A 21,453-nucleotide genomic window follows, 5' to 3' on the forward strand; every position below is an offset into this window, starting at 1 on the left:
GGTCATTAATGAATTGTTGTATGTAAACAATTCATAACTGACCTCTTCATAAATCAATTAGTCAATCATAAATAGATAAAGTCACACACACCGAGGTCATCCTTGAGATTTGGTGGGTCATATGATCAAAGATTACTGCAGAAATTCATATTAGTTTAGCGGTTGCTAAACTTGGGTAGAGGTATAAAGTAAAGACTTTATTTTCACTGCAAGTCTTGTAGTATAAACTGGAGGACATAATTAATGTGTGAGGTAAGTTTAATATCACTCCAGTGTATAATACTAGGGTTATTAGTGATTTATTACACAATTTAATATATTAAAATCCTAAAAATTATATTAAATATTTTTTGTCAGAGTAAGTCTCGTAGAATCATAGAGCACGATTAATGTGTGGGGTGAATTTCATCTTACTACAATGCATAAAACACAGCTATGGATGGTTTATGACATCTGATATGGTAATTTGTAGACAGCACCGACACCTCCAGAGTCGGTCGTGCATAGAGAATAATGTAATCTGTCAAGCCCAAAAGACGGTTCAACCATCATGTGGATATAATCGACAACAGGGGGCGCAATCAGTGAAAGTTGGTTAAAACACATTTTCTCCAATTTAACAATTGTTTTATACAAGTTTTCTTCCATGGATTTTTTCAGCATCCACTTACACCCCCCGCGGCTCTAAATTCGGCCCTTAACCCTCTCCATAACGGAGAAATCACAGAAACTTTACTAAAACTACAATTCCCTTCACGGTACGCTGGCGGTAAAGTTTCGGATTTTCAACCGCACTGTGGTTTCTCCCCGAAACGTCAATATGTCGTTCTCATTTCAACGTTGTTTGTACAACGATAAATTTATTCTATGGATACAACGCTCACAACTTCTGTTTTTTTACTGCAACAGTTCAGTTTCAATTCAATTCCAAACACATGAAATGCCTACAAATCCCGTAATTCAAATGTATTTTTTATCAAAGCGTTATGCAACCCCCCCTATGAGGGCAAATTAAATGGTACCGTCCAACAGGAACAGACTATCTTTCATTTTTAAGCTGCAGTTTTATTCACTGAAAATATTATTGTTAATGCCATTATAAAGTATTGGTCATTACGTATAAATCACGTTTCATTTTTAAGGGTGTTTGTAGCTGTTGTAAATATGCGGTGTTTAATATTTTGTGACTGTACTTCTTAATGGGACACCCCTGTTACTATTGGGCACAACTCCTGGCACTTCCTTGTTCAAAAGTTTTATTTACGGGAAGGCTTGGGGAAAAGTTGAACACCGGTTTGGGGGTGTCGACGTTCTTCTGGAAGAATATAAAGAGCATGTAAAAGATCAATCGTGTATTTGGACGTAACTAGCGTGTAGGTATTGTAGTTAGTCCCCATGGCTGTAAAAATTAGAAGCAGGCTAACGTTGCACTGAGCTGCTCCACAAAGAGGAAGATGTCCACGGCTAACGTTAGCGAAGACATCCGAGTGAAGTTTCCCCTGCACTCAGCAGTGTGGGAGAATGATTACAGGAAGCTAGAGGAACAAATAACGTTACCACAGGTCGGTACGACACGGCATTCATCGTAAACATTCACTGTAACATAGGTTCGCTACGTGCAGCTAGCAGTGAGATGATAAATCTCTGTAGACATCCGCTTAAACTAGGCCAGTCTTGTTGACAGATGCCCCGCAGTGTCTCACGCAGATTTCAAATAGATTTGAAGCGAGTCACAAATCAACAGGTTTTGTTTTACTCACAGCTTTACGGTACACATATTTCAAGGTGAAGTTGATTGCTGTTTTTTAGAACTGCATTGCGAAACCACATCTGCAATTTGACGATATGGAAACGCTACAACTGCTTTTCCAAGCAACGTATACGTTTGTGGTGGATTTGCAGACTGTCACATGAATTTTATGTTTTTAAGGCCTTGTAGAGTCTGGCATCGTTTTAGGGTCAGCACTCTAATTTGCAGCAGGCTAACTGAACAACGCGTTATTAATCATTTTTTAAAACAAACATCTCTTTCAAATCTCATAGTAACTCTTCACAGTTTACACTGCTGCAGTATAATTACTATAATCCAGTAATGACTGCTGTCTGACAGCAGTCATTAAAACACATTTACACCATAAGAATGAGGACAAGTCATGATGTCCAGTTTTGTCAGTGTAGTTACAACTGCAGTCTTATACCAGTATGAACTAGAAAATAACTTGGAGAGCGCAGACCTCCGCCATTAGCCCTATCTCCCAATAGTAAAGAATCCTTTAAAAAAATCCTGGATCCAGATGGTGATCCGGATCACTACCAAAATCGAATCAGTTCTTCCTTAGGCCATTTCTGACATTTCCTGAAAATTTCATCAAAATCTGTCCATAACTTTATGAGTTATGTTACTGACAAATAAACAAACAAACAAACTATGCCGATCACATAACCTCCTTGGCGGAGGTAATGATGACTTAAACTGAATGGTCATACACTTTGACTCTATGAGTTAGAATTTATTTTTTGAGTATCTACAGGGCTGCATGGTGGTGCAGTGGCTTGTCCTGTTGTTTTTTTTTTCCAACAAAAAGGTTCCTGGTTTGAATCCCTGTCAGACAGGGACTTTATTGTGTGGAGTTTGCATAATCTCCTCATGCATGCATGGGTTCTATATGGCTACCAGCTCCCTCCCACTGTCCAAATACATGGTATTTTTTTTAAATAAAAGTAACTCAATTGAATCTTCTCCTTGATTTTCCTAGAATGACATAGAGGCTGTGGATCCCAGAGGTCGCACTCCTCTGCACCTGGCTGTGTCTCTTGGGCACCTGGAGTCAGTGAGGGTCCTTCTGAGACATGGAGCTCAAGTGACTAAAGAAAACTCCCATAATTGGACAGGTTGGTTTGAAAACAGTCCAAATAAGAGACAAATAAAATCAAAATACTATGTATGTGTCCGTCACTTGTGTAGCAGCTTCACTTTCAATCATTTTTTGGTTTTCTGCTCTGTTAGAGAGCCTCTCACATCATCTGCTGTTAATGGGATTTATGGTAAAGATGCAAAATGACTTTTCTGACTGTGCTAAAACAGTTTCACTTTCCCCTGTCATTACCGTCACTGTTAAGGTTTTTTAATGGATAGTTGCCGCTCCCAGGGAGCAGATACTGTTACCTTAAAAGGTTTAGTGGTTTGTTTTATAATCGTCTGTGTCTGTGCAGTGCTGCAGGAGGCCGTCAGCACGGGAGATCCAGAGATGGTTCAGTTAGTGCTTCAACGCAGAGACTACCTCAAAGCCTCCACTGCTCTGGGAGGAGTGCCTGAGCTGCTGTCGAAGATCAGAGAGGTTTTAACTCTAACATCCTCATATTAGCTTGTTATCCATCTGTGTATGTGCAAAGTGCATATTTACTGACAATTGTTTCCTTTTTTCAACTGCAGTCTCCTGACTTCTATATGGAAATGAAGTGGGAATTCACCAGTTGGAGTAAGTAATTTATGCTTGTGCCAGTGAATAATGTTGTGTTAGCGAGGTAACCTGTTCATGTTACTGAGAAAGGCTCTACACAAAGAATAAATTATGTACTTCTAAGTGTTATATTCAGCTGTTTCCTGTTGCAAAGAAAAAATCATAATAAATATAAGGTTGTTGCCAGCCAAGAGGTTTAATCAGGTCATGCAGGAAAAACGGCATACCTCCCTTTTGCAAGGTGAAGCTTTGGTTTTGTTTCAGTACTGAGTCACACTGATTTTTTTACCTGTGTGCATGTTTCTCTCTCCACAATGACACATTCATGTGCTGTTACTTCACAGTCCCTCTTCTGTCCCGGGTTTGTCCAAGTGATGTTTGTCGCATATGGAAAAGTGGCGCCAGCCTTCGAGTGGATGCCACTCTTCTTGGCTTTGAAAACATGACATGGATCAGAGGGCGGAGGAGCTACATCTTTAGAGGAGATGGTGTGTGTTTAAACCCTCTTGTATATTAAAAAACAGAGTTCCCTCTATGAATTATTACATTTCTGTACAAAAGATTTAAGTCCCTCCTCTGATTGTATTTTTAAAGATTCCTGTGCAGAGCTGATGGAGGTGAATCATGACGATGAAGTAGTCGACACAGAGCGCTTCAACATATCCCAAGAAATGGATGACGTCACACTAGAATCTATGCAGCCAGCTGAACAGGAAGTTGCCAAAAGGTTAACCACTCCTATTGTCAACACCTACCTGGACACCAAGGATATCGCTTTTGACAGGCAAGCGGCACATCTTTTATTCAGGACATGCATACCAGTAGATTGTACTCCCTGTGCTGACATCAGAATATCATTCTGGCATAAAATACTCTAATATTAACATTTCCCAGTGCATTCAAAGATCAACCCTGTTATGTAATGTAAAAGTTATTTTGTTAGTCAAAAGTACAGAGTACTGTGTTGTCTTCATATTATCCATTAATCTACTTCTGGTCATCGTGTAACAAATGTGACAAAAAGCTTTGAGAACATTTTGACACGACAAACACACAAGTAGCTGGCAACATTTAAGACGTTAGTCTTTCAGTAAAGGCATTCAAACATGTTGTCTCACTCTCTCTTATGCACTTTAGAGCCAACTTGTACTGTTGTCAGGACCTCAGCTTGTTTTCAAGTTAGGGTTTAATCTGCACTCATTGTTTATGATTTTTTTTTTTTTTTTTTTTTTTAACCAGCAGCTGGTCATCCATCTCGATGTTACAATGTGTTTTTTGATTAAGATTAAGAAAATCAAAAGCTAAAATGCGTCTGTTAAAAAAAGTTGTTTTCTAAACTTCTACTTATGTCACAGAAAAGATAACAGTACGAGTACACTTCCAGTTCATGCTTTTCAAAGTAAAATCCCGATTTTGTATTTCTTTGGAGAAACTCTCTTCATTTGTACACAATGCTTTTATTTTGAATAGTTCCCGACAAGGGTCCACTATACATTGAATCAAGTCACTCGTAGTGAGGTTATTGAGGAAAAACTTAGGAAGATTGACAGGACTTTGGTAGCAGAGCAGCAGAACGGACACGTGTGGCACATGGACGCAGTAAAACATGCAGCTGGCTCATATATCGCTGTCACTTGTAAGAAAAACACTGCTGTCTTACAGGTTGTGGTTATTTCTGCTGTTGATGTTCCCCTATCCAGGAAATATATCCAAAGATAATCGTCCCTTTAACAACAGTTAACATCGGTCAACTAAAGTCTGAATGGAAAAGATTCTGACTGTTTTTGATTTCACAGGAACAAGTCTGGGATTTGGGGCTGGAGGACTGACAGGACTGAAGTGGTCAATGGATTTGAAGCAAAGGTTCACAGAAGTTATACCTTCTTTTTTATCATAGTTAGAATGAAGCATAACAATATTAGGATGTTTAGGATATACTTATTGACATGTGTTTTTATGTCTCAGGTTTTTAGCGTGAATAATGTCAATGTTGTAATCAGGACGAGGACAGAGCATCTTACGGATGAAGAGAAAGCAAGGATAAAGAGTAAGAAGAATTTATCAAATGAGTTTGATAAAATATCGATTTTTGTTTAGATTTTTTGAAAACTGCTATGTTTTTTTTAAGGTGAAAGAAACATCCTGGAGTCTCTGTTGGGGACTGTGGAGCAGCACATAAGTGCACAGGGGGTGAGACATGAATTACTTAATCATGTTAAAACATTGCATTTTGTTCCTTCCTGGATTTGACATGGCTGTTTGACTTTGTAGGACCTGACTCTTGAGTATGCCACTGCCACCAATCCCACTGCCATCACTCCAGAGGAGTACTTCGATCCCAACTTTGACCTAGGGAACAGAGACATCGGGCGACCCATTGAGCTGAGCATTCGAACACAGAAGTAGGACTACTGCTTTGAAACTACAGAGTGTGCTCTGAAACTTAAACCATGTGAACATTTTCAAAAAAATTTTCTGTAATCTTGTCTCTTGTAGGTTCAAAGGTACTCTGTGGATGAGTGAGGAACATCCTCTGTCCCTGGTGGAGCAGGTGACCCCCATTATTGACCTCATGGCTCGCACCAGTTCCCATTTTGCACGGCTACGAGACTTTGTGACACTCAAGTTTCCTCCTGGGTTTCCTGTGAAAATAGGTTTGAGCCATTTTTGTCTCACTTTCTCAAAGCTTTTTTTTCTTTCCTGGTCTAAGGTCTGTTTTACATCCAAGCTGTTTTATTTCCCTCCCTTGCAGAGATTCCACTTTTCCATGTGCTTAATGCCAGGATCACATTTGGTAATGTGAATAAATGCAGTACTGAAGAGGAGGCCAACACATCACCAGCAGCCACACCAACCTCTTCAGGAGAAGAAGAAGAAGCTGCAGGTAGAAATGAAGCTCGTTTAACTACAATAGGTCACATTTTGTCAAACTTTTTGATACCTAAAGAACTTCCAATAGCGCATGATTTGAATCTTTACATTCTATGTTATTGTGTATTCCACACTTTGAAAACATCCAGGACTAAATTAACAACAAATACAAAAAAATCCCTGAACATGTGAAAATAGCTGCCAATGCATCAAGTAAACAAACAAACCAAACTAATGGTGCCATCAGTTTTTTTGCCTCGGCATAGACATCATTTGGTCTTTGCCTGTGCTGGTCAAAGCTTAAATTCTGTTATTGTAACAGTTCCTTACGGATGTATACGGTCAATGAGATGTTCTACACTAACTTTTCTTTTTATTTAATTTATCCAGCACTACCTCCATTTCAAGTGTGTCCTTCAGTATTCGAGGTGCCTACCAGTTACCACCATCGAGGAGGCAACCGACACATGCCAGTCTCCAACAACGACGAGGAGCTTTTGCAGTATGCTATCCATCAGAGCCTCCTGGAGTCTCGTGGTATCCCGAGCCAGGTCGTCACCATCTTCAGCTCAAAACGAACACAAATCTGTTTTCATCATCCCTGTGTACTGTCCCTTTTTGCTGTATTTAGCCTCATCCTTTAAACCCTCTGGTGTTTGTGTCATTGCAGGAAGGGATGTTTGATTACACTGATGGGGACTTCACTGATGCAATGCCAAGCAGTCAAAGTGACAGGTAGGATTACACATCAGAATCACTTGAATAGCAGTTACATAATTACATGTGGTAGAAAGGGTAGGAGTCACTGCCGACTTTTCCCTCTTGGATTTGGATGCTTTTCTCCATGGGTATATCCATTTAATGAGAAACAGAATGCAAGGGGTATTTCAGTCACTTGTTCTTGTACACAATGTAACAGTGAGAAGTATCGAAATAGTTATAAAACAAGAAATATAACCATGAAATAATAATAATAATAATTATTATTATTATAAAACAAGAAATATAACCATGAAATAATGGAGAATAATTAAAGAAATAAAACTATAAACTTAAAACAATAAAAAAAAAAAACAAAAATAAAACTTTTTTGAGAACATTTTGAAATCAGTACTTTTAGTAGTAACTGTACTTGAGTACAATACACTTTTAGTTTTTCCTCTGTTGACTACACAGTAGCACATAGCGAGAGATTGATTCTTCATCACATCCTAAATCAGGAAAGCCTGGAGTGTTGATATCTCAGGGTTAAACATTGCAGAGTTGATTTTAAATCCCAAAGTGTAATTTTAATTCCACTCTGAGTAAAATGGACTTCAGTGTTGGAGTTTTTTGATAGTGTTTGTTCCAACAATATTAGTTCAGCTTTGTATATCCAACTTATTTAAGCTTTTCCCACTGCGATTTCAAATCTCAGGGGATGTGTTGGGAGAGTTCCCCATCATGCCCTTGGGCAATGTGTTTAGATGTGTTTCATATACGTGTAGTTCTGTTAGGACGTTGCTCGCTGTACAGTGATCCCTGCTGGGCTTCTTTTGCTCATGCTTTTGGTGGATTGTTGTTGTTTTTGATGTGAGACACATTTGCACCATGAGTGAAGTTATCCACTGAGGCTGAGTTCCCAATTGTAACTTTAGGTGCGCCTTAGGGTTGCATGGGGCATGTTCTTTAGCAGGCTGGGTAGTTCATCAAAATCTAGATTAAATCGTAATATGTCCTGCACTTTTTAAATCATCAGCTATTAGATAAGAATGACATAAATTGCTTGTTCCCTTCAGTACAACAATTCACATCGCATCTGCAATGTGGGTCCTAATAATCGCAGTTAGATATTTTTCACAGTTGTTCAGCTTTAGTTTTCATGATGATTGCTACAAGGCTCTAAGTTGCTCAAATCAGTTGATTTACTGCTGTGATTATAGTAGATAAATAAAGTTGTGCAATTCATAGTAATTAACGCATCATATTATGTCATCCTAACATAAAGGCCCGGGCTGCAGGAAAAAAAAGTTTATGAATAATCTATCTAATATTGTGTTGACTATAATGTAGAATGGTTTATTGCTTGTGCTTATTAAAAAATACATAAGACAAAGAACTTAAATAATTACATGTCAAGTTGCAAATGCAATATTGAAAAAAAAGAATGGCATTTAGATTAATTACCCAAATGGTTCCGTTTCTGTATGCATTGCCTTGTTGACTCTCTGCATTGTTCTTGCCAGACGAGATCCACCTTACCGCAGATTTTCAAGAGTAACTGCAGCTCTGTCATACTGTAAAAAAATTAACACTTTAAAAGTGTAGTTTAACTATATGTATTATGGACCAATGTAGTCACTTTAAAGTTTTAAATTGAGCTAAGTATGAGTGTAATTAAAACTGTCAATTTTGCTGTGTATTGTCTTTATTGTAGAGGTTTGACTACCGGAACCTGGTTGGAGATCTATTCTCTTGTTGTTCTTGCCAATGAGGAAAAATCATGTTTTACTGCACAACTCCTTAGTAGATACTCAGTACTTTAAGTACTTCAACTTAAGTACTTTTACTTGAGTAAATATATAGACCAGTGCTTTTAGTTTTACTTCATTAAATTTTAACCAGAGTAACTGTACTTTATCCATCTCTGCCTCTCAATGTCGTTCCAGGAGTGTCCCAGAGGGGGTGCTAGTGGAATACGGAGATACTTCCAGCCCTGCCAGCTCCCTCTCTGCCACCAGCCCTGACTCAGATCTCCGCCTGGCTATGGAGCTCTCTGCACGTGCTCAAGCTGAGGAAGAAAAGATCAGAAAGCAGGAGGAAGAGGAGCTGGAGAGGATACTGCAGCTGTCACTCACTGAGAAGTAAACGGGATAAAGAGGGAATAAAAATAAAACTTTTTCCAGATACAGGAGCAACCACCACACCTCAACTTTCCTCCCTAACCACTGTAGTCATCTATGCAACCGCAGATTTCTTTCTGTAACTAATCATAACTGCAATATCAGACTTTCGGTAACCAATATTTCCAAAAGGTATTTTTTGGTAAGAGCATACTCCTTTCTATATTTCTATCTCAGTATAAGTGTGTCTCCATCCTTTGGTGTTGTTTTTGGACTCTGTTGCATAATTGTGGACTTCTTTTATTTATTCCTTTTGATTATTTCCCAAATCAGAGTTGTAACAGCAGCTCATACTTTTCACACAGTTGCCCTACAGGGGCCAGATTGGTGTATTTAAGGTTCTATCTGCAAAAATGTTTGACTTTTCAAGAGGACATCACATAGTGCCAGCACTCACATAAGGTCCAGAGCACTGTTATTTGTTCTTTTCCTGGTACCTGCTTGAGTCTCGATTAGTAGAAAAGATCAAATGAAAAGAACCTAGCATAATAAAAAAAAAAATTCTAGTACAACAGGCCTAAAGGGACAGAGTGAGTGTTATTACTGTGAGGTCTTCTTACAGTCATGTTGAGAACAGTGAGCTCACAGAATAACAGAAATCTCAGGGGTCATCTTTAACATGTTTTCCCTCACTTTAATTTGTTAATAATTTATAAAACTATCAGAAATTGTAGCCTGATAAATGCCTCTAGGGAGAGACTCATGCATATCATCATCTGCCATGTTAATATTAATCCAGAAAGTTTGGTTTATTGAGTTTAAAGTTCATAAGTACGTTTTTGTGTTATGTGAATGTACACTCGGCAGATGGGAAAACAAAAGCATGTTGCTAAAGCAAACTATAAAACTGCATGGGAACGTTCAAGCTTTGCTGCAACAAGGACGTTAGTGAACATTTTTCGCTTTTTTTATGCCAAGAAAGGATGTATTTTTGTCACTGAGCAACCTCAGTGCAAAAGGCTTCAGCAGTGACAAGAGCTTCTGTGGATTCAAAGCTCCAGTGAAAAGGAAGTAAACAGCGAAACCAGTGCTGCAGAGATTACCCAGAATCCCTAAAGGCAGTGCGTTTGCCTTTTGTAGCCATGAACAACTCCACACCTCAAAACAGAAGAGGACAAAGCATGCTCGCCATATGAAGAGAAGGTTTCTTCAGCATGTGCCAAGGGAAAGCATTGTCCAGACAAAAGGTGGTGACTTTTCTCTGTGGTGCCACTCAGACTTCACTTTTGAAAAGATTTCTTTTTTTTTTTAATTTTGTAATTTTTAAAACAAAGTGAAAAGGCTCCAGTGTGATGCTGAGGTACACGTGTTAACCACTATACAACATACTGATCACTGATCATCGACCACTCATCAGTAGTATCTCTGCGATGATGCGTCTGACTGTCAGGAGCTTCAGCTAAACTAAAGCTAATGACTTAACAATTGACTTTAAGAAGGCTAGCTTTGGTTGATTACAGCAGATCTTTGTTACTGCGCTGTTCCAGTTGAAATTGTTTTTTTTTTATGTTGAAATTCTAAAAAAAGAAAAAAAGGCTTTTTTAATGTGTCTAAAATAAAAGCACTTTATTTCCATGAGGATTAAACATCACTTTGTGCTCTTTATTTAACAAAAATACAGCCGATAACCCAGGATGACAACTTCTTGTATCAGGTAATAGATTTTAAAGCAAATACCACAATTTTTAACCCTTCAAAGCAAGTGATGTATTATCACTAGATTTCATGTTTGACTAGCTGCAATGCTCCATAAATGTTGGTCATCTACTATGCTTTATTGTTGCTCAACATTTGAGACAAAAAAAACAGTAAAACTTTGGTCATAAAAAGGCAAACATAGCCTTGAAATTAAAACATCTTACAGCATTTATTTAAACCTGAAGTCTGAAAAATAAATATAAATCACACAAAAAGTGGCACATAAATGACAGAAAACCAACATAAAATTACAATATGGTCATGTTTAGCTATTCATTACTGCTAATCCAGCTATTGCACCTGAGTCTTTGAACTCTGAATGGATGACTGTATTCTTTTGAATGTAATATCATTCGGTGCTCTAATGATGCTGGGGAACTGCATTGTCAAACATATTGGCCATAAATCTCTCACATATTTGATCAAATGAGCTTAGAAATAGTGGCTACAAAGGCCACAATGCATAATTGACATTATGTTCCCCCATCAAAACATTTAACAAAACGTTTGGTCCTATGAATAGCAGTACTTTCATTAAAGATAACACCATAAGATCACCTGAGAAAATAATTTGCAATGACCCCCTCACTCTATGGAAATGAAAGGTGAAACAGCATATCTCTGGCCTACGGGGTCAAGTGGAATCAGTGATGTTGATTTTTGCATCCCTAAACTTTTTGAATGTACTGTAACCTCACTGTGTCCCTCTATAGCTGTGGACAGACTGTCCTCGCTGACAGTCTGGTTACATTCTCAGGGTTCCTACAGACTTTTAAAAATCTAATTTAAGACATTTTAAGACCTTTCGAAGACCTGAACTGAGAAGTACGAATGCCACTTGTTTACAGTCAAAAATGAAGGGGAATGAGATTTCTCTGTACATTGTGCCAGGGCTGAATTTACTGATTTAATGAACTGTTTATGAAATGTGAAATGGTATATGGTGATCAAAAATTTTCTGTCATAAATACTCAAATTTCATGATCTCTGGCACATCCAGTGCCTCTATTCTATCAATGTACAGTATATTGGTATTTATCATAACAGATCTTCGCAGGTGCGCTGAGCTGATTCTAAACAGTGTAGCTATTAAAAAGCAGAACTTAAAAAAAAAAAAAAAAAAAAATTCTGGGAATACCTGTGAAAATAATTGTGGGCTGCAAGGATTTTAAGTGGGCAACCTGGTAGCCCAGATGTTAGAGATCTGGACTAGCGTTTCACAACAGTACAGGAAGGGGTCCTAATCAGGAAGGGGTCTGGGGTCCATTCCTTGGAAGTTTAAAACATCCAACACTGAATTTCCTGAATTATGGAGAATATTTATTCAACAATTTGTGGAGGAAGATTAAAATTATATAAGGTTGGCTAGAAATCAAAGATTGAATAAGGACGGGTCTTAGTCAAATATCCTTACATTAAAGACCTCTCACTGGTAACAAAAAAAGACTTTGTAATGCCTTTTATTGCCTTAAATTTCAAATGTGCAACTTAAGGCCATTTAAGAACTCAAGGATTTGCAGGAACCCTAATCCCGCCTTGACATGCCGAGTTACCCAGGGAGAAGAGTTGTACCTCTTTTTTCCTCAATAATGCACAAATTTCTAATCAGTATAATTTATATTTTTCTGTGGCATTTTAAAGCAAAATCAGAACCAACTGGGGCAGTTTTACATTTCTATTCCAGTAGCAGAGTTGGACTAGATGGTAAATGTATTATGGAAATATGCAGAATTGTTTCTATATCACTTAATTTCTTTGCAAAGGGGTTTACTTAAAGGCCCTTGTTAAGTGAAATCCAGAATTTTTGTCTTAACACTCTAGATATGTTGGAATACAGCTGCTGTCAACATGTGAAAACACTGAGATCTACATGGGACTGAATTTTGGATTTAGACCATTAGAACGTTTTTCATCTCTTTGTGACTGGGTTTAATTTGGGCGGGGCAAAAATGTGGACTTGTGATGTCACGAGCCCACAGAAGGGAATGACCCCACCCCTCTAACACTACAATATAAAATCACAGAGCTGTTCATCTCAGTACAGTCTGTTGTTAGCTGATGTCACTGCCTTTATTGAAAGTGAACAGTTAAATGCTGTTATTCAGTTCATTGTGAGGTAAATTTGCCAAATCTATCAGCCACAGTGGCTGATGGATCATTTAAAGTATCATAACTGAGATTTGAGCCAGAAAAAGGACTTTGTCTTTTCTTCTAAGGTCAATGTAAGGTAAAGGGACAGGCTAATAGTGTAAGTGCTTTCCTCAATTCATGTTGTAGCATTTGTCAAATTTGAGAGGATCATATTTCTCCTTAGTGGGTGTGACTTCAGCTCATTTAACAGACACACCAGACCATCCTAGAGCAGATTTTTCATGATTTTGAAGCTTAATTTTATAAACCTAGAGCAGTTTTATTTGACTGAAATTTGACCTGGGGGTTCATAACACAGTCACCTATTATACAACAAACCTAGATACAGATTTATTTTCACTTTACAGGGTCTTTAAAGGCCCTGTGGGGAACTTTCAGGTTGTGTTGACTTTGGTGCCCTCTGGTGGATGGAACAGTACCTTTGCTAGTTTTTTTTTTTAATTTTCATATGCAGGTCATATTTTTATTTTATAGGAGAAAAAATCTCATACTGCTTTCTCTTTACAATCAACTTATTTAGGTATTGGGAATCTTTGCTGTGGAAAATGTTAACAAAGGCTGCTGTTCAGCACCTACCTGGACAAAGCCATTTTGGGCATTAATAATAATAAGAAAATAATCAGTCTTTAAGTTTATGGTCTTTCATTTTAAATTTCTGTCTTTTTCATAAGCAGAAAAAAAAATCTTGGCAGGAGCTTTAAGTAAAGTTTACACATACAAATAAATACATAAATTAGAGTCTATAAAATAGATAAGTGTATGTGTCTAAATAAAAAGGTACAGTTACTGAGAGTGCTGTTCCCATAGTCTACACAGCCTGGAGATAGGCTATCTCCTGTACTGGGGCTGAGTACTCCTGTGCTCGGGTGTCATGATTCTCCCGGTCTTCGTCTCCTCCGAGGTTTTAGAGGCAGGTTTTCACCGACGAGTCAGAGGTTTGTAGACACAAACAGCCATGATGATCATGAGCACCAGCAGCACAGCCAGGACACTCCCCAGAGTGACTGTGAGGACAGAAACACAAACACAATACAGACAATAACAACAAAAACATGCCCAATAAACCACGAATTTACTGCTATCAGATGTTATATGCTCCTGCGTAATTGTCGAGCAGCTGTCATGACAAAACAGGGGCAAAAAGACGACTTGTCAGTGTATAAAGACCCAACAATAGAGTGAATAGCCTAACATCAGTCTTACCTAGATTCTGCTTCTGTAGGATCACATACGGTCTCTCTCCCAGCCTGGAGTTCTCAGTCTGCCCGCTCACTAACTCACTAAAGCCCAATATTAAAGCTGCTGGGATGAGATTTGACATGGTAGCGGTGCAGCATCGATGTAATTTTAAAGCAGGACCCAGAGATGGCGCCGACCACGCATCAGAGGTGGAGGATGATGATGGGGATAATAATGGTGATGATGCTGATTGTGGATGAGGCGTTTCTTCTGCTTCCGCTTCTTCCGGCCTCAGCATCTGGGTCCTAAGGCCGTTGGATAATTGGCGTGCAGAAGGGAAATAGTTACCCACGCCGAGGAAATCGGCAGGGGGTAATGTAAAGGGTTCCTTATCTTTGTTCGTCTTTTTGTTTGGTTGTATGTGTACAAGATAACTCGAGAACGGAAAGTCGGATCTTCACCAAACTTTCAGGGAATATTGGGATGGTGACAGGGAAGAGTCAATTAGATTTTGGTGATGATCTGTGCACCTGTTTGGTTTTTCTCGCTCTTCGAATTTTGAACAACATAGTAATCAATGGGAGCGTGAGTTGGTAGAGCTGCTTAGACATCTGCCGCCTCAGACGGCCATTCTAGTTGATTAATGTTTTTAATGTTTATTAAGTGGTTCTTAACTGGTCTAGCCTCGTCATAACCAAGCGGCAACCTCTGGTCCTGAAAAATGAAGCCAAAGCGGAAGTGCAAAAAATTGCAATACAGCGAGTGGCCACTTGAGGCTGGCTGCAGGAACACTGGAAGTCCCGTCTGAACACCTGTTAAAAAGTCAGTTTTTACACTCGAAATAAACTGGTTTACAGTCTGGTTCAAAAAAAACAAATGTGTCTCATTAGCTAATGTCTTCATGTGCGCTCACTATAGGGGGGTGAATTTTTTTGTACCACAATGGTTTAGATTAAATTTAGGAAAAACCTCACTGTGGACTGATTGGTGCGTCTCATTTGTTTGACAACTCGACAGGCAGAAGCTGCGTTTCTGTCAACCAGAATGCTTGCTAGCTAGCAGGCTGACAGGAAGTCGAGCTTAGTGGGAAGGCTGTTAGGTTGATCCAACGTTTGGTTGAGACTGTGTTTTCAATATGGAAGTCACCGCGGATTGGCTTCAAGAGCTGTTTGAGTCCGCCAATTGTAAGCAGACGGCTGACATCAGGTTTATTTATTTATTTGTGTTGTTTCACAACAGGCAGATGACTAAGGTTTGAAAAATACAGCCAACAATGGAGCATCATCAAAGGCTGCAGTACTTCAAATGACCACTTGAGGCACTCTTCTAGGTCCCAGAGTCTGGAGGAGGAGTGGAGAGGCACAGAATCCACGTTGCTCGAAGTCCAGTGTGAAGTTTCCACAGTCAGTGATGATTTGCGCTGCCATGGCATCTGCTGGTGTTGGTCCACTGTATTTTCTGAAGTCCACAGTCAATGCAGCCATCTACCAGGACATTTCAGAGCACTTCATGCTTCCTTCTGCCGACAAGTTTTATGGAGATGCTGATTTTATTTTCCAGCAGGACTTGGCACCTGCCCACATTGCCAAAGGTACCAAAAGCTGGTCATTGACCATGGTGTTACAGCAAACTGGCCTGACCCGAACCCCACAGAGAATCTATGGGGTATTGTCAAGAGGAAGATGAGAGACTCCAGACCCAACAATGCAGATGACCTGAAGGCCGCTGTCAAAACAACCAGGGCTTCCATTACACCTGAGCAGTGCCACAGGCTGATCGCCTCCATGCCACGCCGCATTGATGCAATAATTCATGCAAAAGCTGAGTATTGAAGGCATAGAAATCAACATACTTTTCAGAAGCCTGACATTTCTGTTTAAAGCATCCTTTCTTAATTGATCTTATGTAATATTCTAATTTTTTTGAGACACTGAATTTTGGGTTTTCATTTCTGTAAGCCATAATCATCAACATTTAAAGAAATAAAGGCTTGAAATATTTCACTCTATGTGTAACAAGTCTATACAATATATGGGTTTCACTTTCAGAAAAGAGTGACAAAAATATTGAACTTTTTCCATGATATTCTAATTTTTTTTAGATACACCTGTAGTTCATCATTTCAGCTCCAACAAGTTGGTGACAGTACTGAAGCAGCTGAAGTATACTGCAGAGACCTCCCTGCAGCCCGTCATCAAATTTCCATTTTTGTTTGTTTTCCTGACAGTTTAACTGTGGACACACAAAGTGTATAAAATCTCTCCTCTTACTGGTAACCATCAAACAAGTGTGATGCCTCCATCACATTTCCCATTCCTGAAATGTCAAAGAGCAATGAAGAATAGACATAAAGGTCAAGCTCCTTGAGGTTATATCCTTATATACAGTAATTACTCTGCATGACTGATGTTTATGGCCTTTACCTTCATCCACTATAGAACTTAAGAGTGCACAACATTACACTTATTGCTCTTAATAATTTTCCACAGAAGCCTAATGAGTGTTTGGAAATGTCAGTCACGGAGGTTTGATATTAAAACAGGAGGCTTCCTGGAAAAAATCTTCACAACTAAATAACATTTCATTAGAGCATGAATTTACAGCTCCTGCTTTAAATGTAATTTGAAGGCTGAAATTAACATGTTTTTATTTCATTATTTTAGACATCAATGTACTCAGTTTTAATGAGAAACCCACTCTTTGTTATAACTTCTTGTAGGCATGCTGCTCTGAGTGTCAGCTTTATCATCTGTTCTGCTGTGTTGTTCGTGGATTTGAATGTTGTTATGACAGCAGATATGTAAACACATTACATAACAGGCATTACATCATGTCAAACAAACACATGAATAGACAGTTACTTTTTAACTTAAAAATTAAAACTGACCAAGGACTAAGATCTGCTGAGCAAGTAGTTCCCTGCTGGACAGTTACTGAAACACCATTTATAAATCACCTCTAAAGGAATATTTCTGATTTTTTTTTTTAAGTTAGATTTATATAAGGTACTTGGCAATAGCAGAGCTGTTAGCCTCCAGTGATTTCAGAGCACAATGTCCAGTCAAACAAGACATGCTTGGAGAAGATAGGCAGCATAGCAGATGGGTATAGTTTCTCTGCATAATTTAGCTAGTTTATGGTAAAAATGGGTTAATAAATCCCAGTGCCAGCTCAATTGCATGCTATGTGTGAATGTCTTATCTTATGCCTCAAGCTCTATTTGAAGGATAGCCTGTGCATATTGTCCTCTTCTTGATACATTAGGACAAGTCCATAGTTGTTTGTTTTTTCTCCTTTTTAGAGCAAATGACTGCTAGCATCACAAAGAGCGCTTCTGTTGTAGCAGAAGCCTGACTCCCTCTCTTTTACCTGCCCTTCAACAACCTGTGAGGTCACACACAGTCACAGAGACTGTGATGGCATCAGCATATGATGAGTGGTTGGGATCACATTTACAGTGTGGTCAGGCTGTCTGCCAAGACGAGACAAGATTTTCGACGAACAGTCTAACATGGTGCTGACTTAAAAAATCTTGTAGCCTGAGCCAGCCTCTAGTTACAACATGTCTTCAGGACATGTCTGATCGAGGATAGTGGCTCACTGATGCCTACGGCCTGCATCACACTCTGTCCAGAGTTCCCTGCCTTACTGAATGTTGGAGAAATCAACCCGACCAGAAGAGCTGAATGGAAATTTGTCATCCAGGTAAGCTTATGGCGCTTTAATCTCCTAAAGACTTGTACAGTATCTAGACAAGCTACAGTTGGTATGATATGTTTACTTTATGAAAACATTGTATCAGCTGTAGAAGAGAACTGAGCTGAAATAACTAGTGTTAGCTCAGAAATCTGTCGTTTTCTCTGATGAGCTCTGCAAACCCAACAGCTGTTCATTGATGCTAAGGCTGAACAGCACGTATCGTAGCCAGTAGCCCAAGGTTGCATTACATAATAGTGCTAAACACAGAGGCTTTCTGGGGGAAAAAAAGAAATGCTTAAAATCTTTTTTGATACAGCATACAATTGAGCCAGCGTTGTTGTTTGGCACACTTTATCTAAAACTGCACTGTAAAAAATGTCCGTAGAAAATACGGCAAAAGACTGTCAAATAGCAACAGTAAAAGACCGTAAAACAAATAAACATATATTACTGTATAAAATACACAGAATTGCTGTAAATCAAGCAACGGTATGAAACATAAATTTTTACAATTAAAGTACGTAATAATTACAAAATTGTACCGTTTAAACGAAAGAAGATTGTGAAAATAAAGGAAAAATACTGTAATCTTCAAGACGGGCAATTACTCTAAAAATTACAGTAGTATTTTGTTAAAATTACAGACTTTTCTCTCATGTACATTTAAATTCACAGTAAAAATCTGTGAAAAAAATTGCAATCACATACCGTAATTTTAGCAGGGACAAGAGGTTAAAAATACTGCATGATCAGGAAAGTTCTGTAGAAAATACAGTAAAAACCTGTCAACCTGCAAAACCTGTGAACAAGCACCAATTTGTTGTTATGTTTACATTTGTTTCTCAGTGCTACACCACATGATGCTGCCTTGTGAAATAAACGGACAGTTACAGTTAATATGAAAACCTTATTGAAACAAGAATGGTATCAAAAATCATTTTGTTTGTTCTTAATTTGATGGATGAAAGTGGTCAATTATTTTAGTTTAACTGATTTATTGGAAAAGAATGATGTTAATTGCTCTCACAAAGAATGCCATTGCATTTGTAAAGCCATTCCACTTCCTTTAATGCATCTAACACAAAATACATTGATGTACTTTAATGTTTCAGTCAATCTTTCAGAACTGAAATTGGATGACACATATTACCGATAGGAAATATAACAAGGTAATTGGAAAGAACTATTTTATATATACATAAAGAGAGAGAGAGAGATACATACTGTATATATAATATGTATATAGTACAGTTGAATATATAGTATATACATTATATAAATACAATAGTTATTTTTACTGGTTAAACAACTTAAACATGAATGCAAATAGAATGACAAGAAACCCTCCATAATCAGTTTTAAAAATGAATGGGAACTGTACATATAGTCTGTCAAATTGATTTCTAAGGGAAAAAAAATTCTTAAAAAAAAACAATATGAAACCATGGTTTAGTTTCTGAAATTTTAATATACTTCTCATACCTTATGTAATTTAATCTAAACTTCTCTTTACCTGTATGTGGGGTTATTTATTTCTAGTAAATACGTTTTGTTTCATGTGCCAATGCTGTATTAACTATTGGAATCTGTTCAATAAAGTTGTATCAATATAAAAAATAAATATATAAAAATAATTTTGAAAAACTGTTTCCCGTCGCCATTCAACCCTGTCTACACAGGAACGTTTTCTATTGTGTCTGTACTAGAACAGCGATTTGGGTGTTTAAAAATGGAACAATTTGGAAACGAGCTACAGAGTGAACAGTTTTCAGGCACCTCCCTCCATGTACACAAACAGTGCTGCTTTCTCGAAATGCGTTTGCGCACTGTGGTTGCAGTCAATTGCCATGTGCGAATACGGTTTCGCGCAGGCGCGGGGAAAGAAGGACCTTATACGCATGCGTGTGTGGTTCGTTGGAAAATCAAACCGCCAACGGCTGCCTGGTAAACTACAGCGTTTTCGTGTCTTCTGTGGTCTCGTGTGCGCGGAAATATTTCATAAAGTTGCTGTCTGCTCGTAGAACGAGCCGCAAACGAAGATGGAATACAAAGCAGGACATTGGCGTGTATTAATTCGACGTCACCCGGAGCATCAGCCTACGAGCTATTGGTAAGGTATGTAGACCTTCTTTTGTCGTAGTGTCAAATATTTCTTGAGTTCTTTTCATTCAGTAACACCACGTGTTTATAGGTAGAAGTTAAATGGGTCAGGAGGCATTTTGTTTCAATTCTAGACCAGCCAACATTGCTGTTTGATTTGTATTTTTTGCTGTTATTTTAGCGTGGAGAACGTTTAACACTTGCTGTGTTGGGGACCATAAGTGAACCCCAAGCTCAGAGCTAACTCCGCCCACTTCAGACTTTTGAAAAATGCACAAAAAATGGGCGGTTGGATACTGGGAACACTGGGAAGAGGGAAAGAAAAAGGACGGAGTTTTCCAGATGAGGTGGGAGTGACCGTGAGGACCGTGATGTCCCCTAGCCAAAAAGTGAGAGTCCCGCCGCAGCACTGATGCTTCAGAGCGACCTAAGGTGAAGGATTTTTCCCCTTCAGAGTCACATTCATATCTGTGTTCAGAGTCATATTCATATCTGTGTTCAGAGTCTCCTGAGGTAGGCTTTCCAGCTTATTCCTATCCCTCCATGAATATGGGCGCAACTTCCGCTCCGTTCTATCTAAATGGGACTTTGCATAGAAACGAGATGCTAAACGTGACTATTAAAGCAATTTTAATACCAAACTACATAAAGTTAGACTGCTTCACCTCAGACGGGATAATATTATTATAATTTCTCTAGCCTCTACTGGAGAGTTCAAATTGATGACATTACTTTAGATAACCTACAAGGGCATATTTAGCTAACTTTAGTAGCTTTATATCGGTATAAAAAGATACATTTCTAGTTTGTGGAGTTGCTGAAATTCTCATTTTACAAACTAATCCCTCTTAAATATGGGAATTATATTTATAAAATTATCCATGACTCAAGTTGCCAGCTCTTCAGTATGGTAAATGTCAAGTTTTGTATTAAGATTTAATGATAAATTAATACTGAAAGAATCACATCCCCGATGCACTTAGACAGTGGACAGCCTGTTGTGAGAGACATATTTAACTTTGTCATAATATTAGTACCATGAACATAGCAACAGGTACTGAGCATTACAGAAAATATGATTAAAACATTTCAGCTCATTGATTTAACAAAAATGAAGCAGTATTTATTACAGCAAATATTTATTTATTTCAGAACAACCACTGTTGACACTAAATCACTTTAGTAAACCTTTGGAAAAATCATGTTTTTGCTATTATTGTTACTGTACTGGAAGTTCCACTTCCATTCATAGCTACAGTAGACCACCAGGAATAATGTGGTATCCACCTTATTTAGTTATCTACAGCTTATAATACAAACAATGTGAACATGTGATAACAAAAATATAAATATTTACAAATTCCAGAAGAATTCCTATTGAAACAACTGTCGTTCTTTGTTAGCGTCTATAG

At 38.3% G+C, this 21,453-nt stretch overlaps 1 protein-coding gene across 1 annotated transcript; it reads left to right on the forward strand.

The window, feature by feature from the left end:
- Window positions 1–1,269: 1,269 nt before the first annotated feature.
- ankrd13a (ankyrin repeat domain 13A) lies at window positions 1,270–10,784 on the forward strand. Its single transcript, XM_041788530.1, has 15 exons — window positions 1,270–1,562; window positions 2,757–2,892; window positions 3,214–3,338; window positions 3,434–3,479; window positions 3,806–3,949; window positions 4,056–4,245; window positions 5,258–5,324; window positions 5,427–5,508; window positions 5,590–5,651; window positions 5,733–5,863; window positions 5,958–6,115; window positions 6,214–6,345; window positions 6,723–6,883; window positions 7,003–7,067; window positions 8,981–10,784. The coding sequence occupies exons 1-15, from the start codon at window positions 1,455–1,457 to the stop codon at window positions 9,177–9,179; spliced, it is 1,806 nt and encodes a 601-aa protein (XP_041644464.1). The 5' UTR covers window positions 1,270–1,454; the 3' UTR covers window positions 9,180–10,784.
- The last annotated feature ends 10,669 nt before the right edge of the window (window positions 10,785–21,453 follow it).

This window comes from Cheilinus undulatus, linkage group 5, assembly GCF_018320785.1.
Source record: "Cheilinus undulatus linkage group 5, ASM1832078v1, whole genome shotgun sequence".
Lineage (NCBI taxonomy): Eukaryota > Metazoa > Chordata > Actinopteri > Labriformes > Labridae > Cheilinus > Cheilinus undulatus.

Coding starts and splice junctions, on each gene's coding strand:
- ankrd13a (XM_041788530.1), top strand. CDS start 1,455: ATGTCCACGGCTAACGTTAGCGAAGACATCCGAGTGAAGTTTCCCCTG. Junction 3,950..4,055: donor CTACATCTTTAGAGGAGATG/GTGTGTGTTTAA, acceptor GTATTTTTAAAG/ATTCCTGTGCAGAGCTGATG. Junction 4,246..5,257: donor AAGGATATCGCTTTTGACAG/GCAAGCGGCACA, acceptor TTGATTTCACAG/GAACAAGTCTGGGATTTGGG.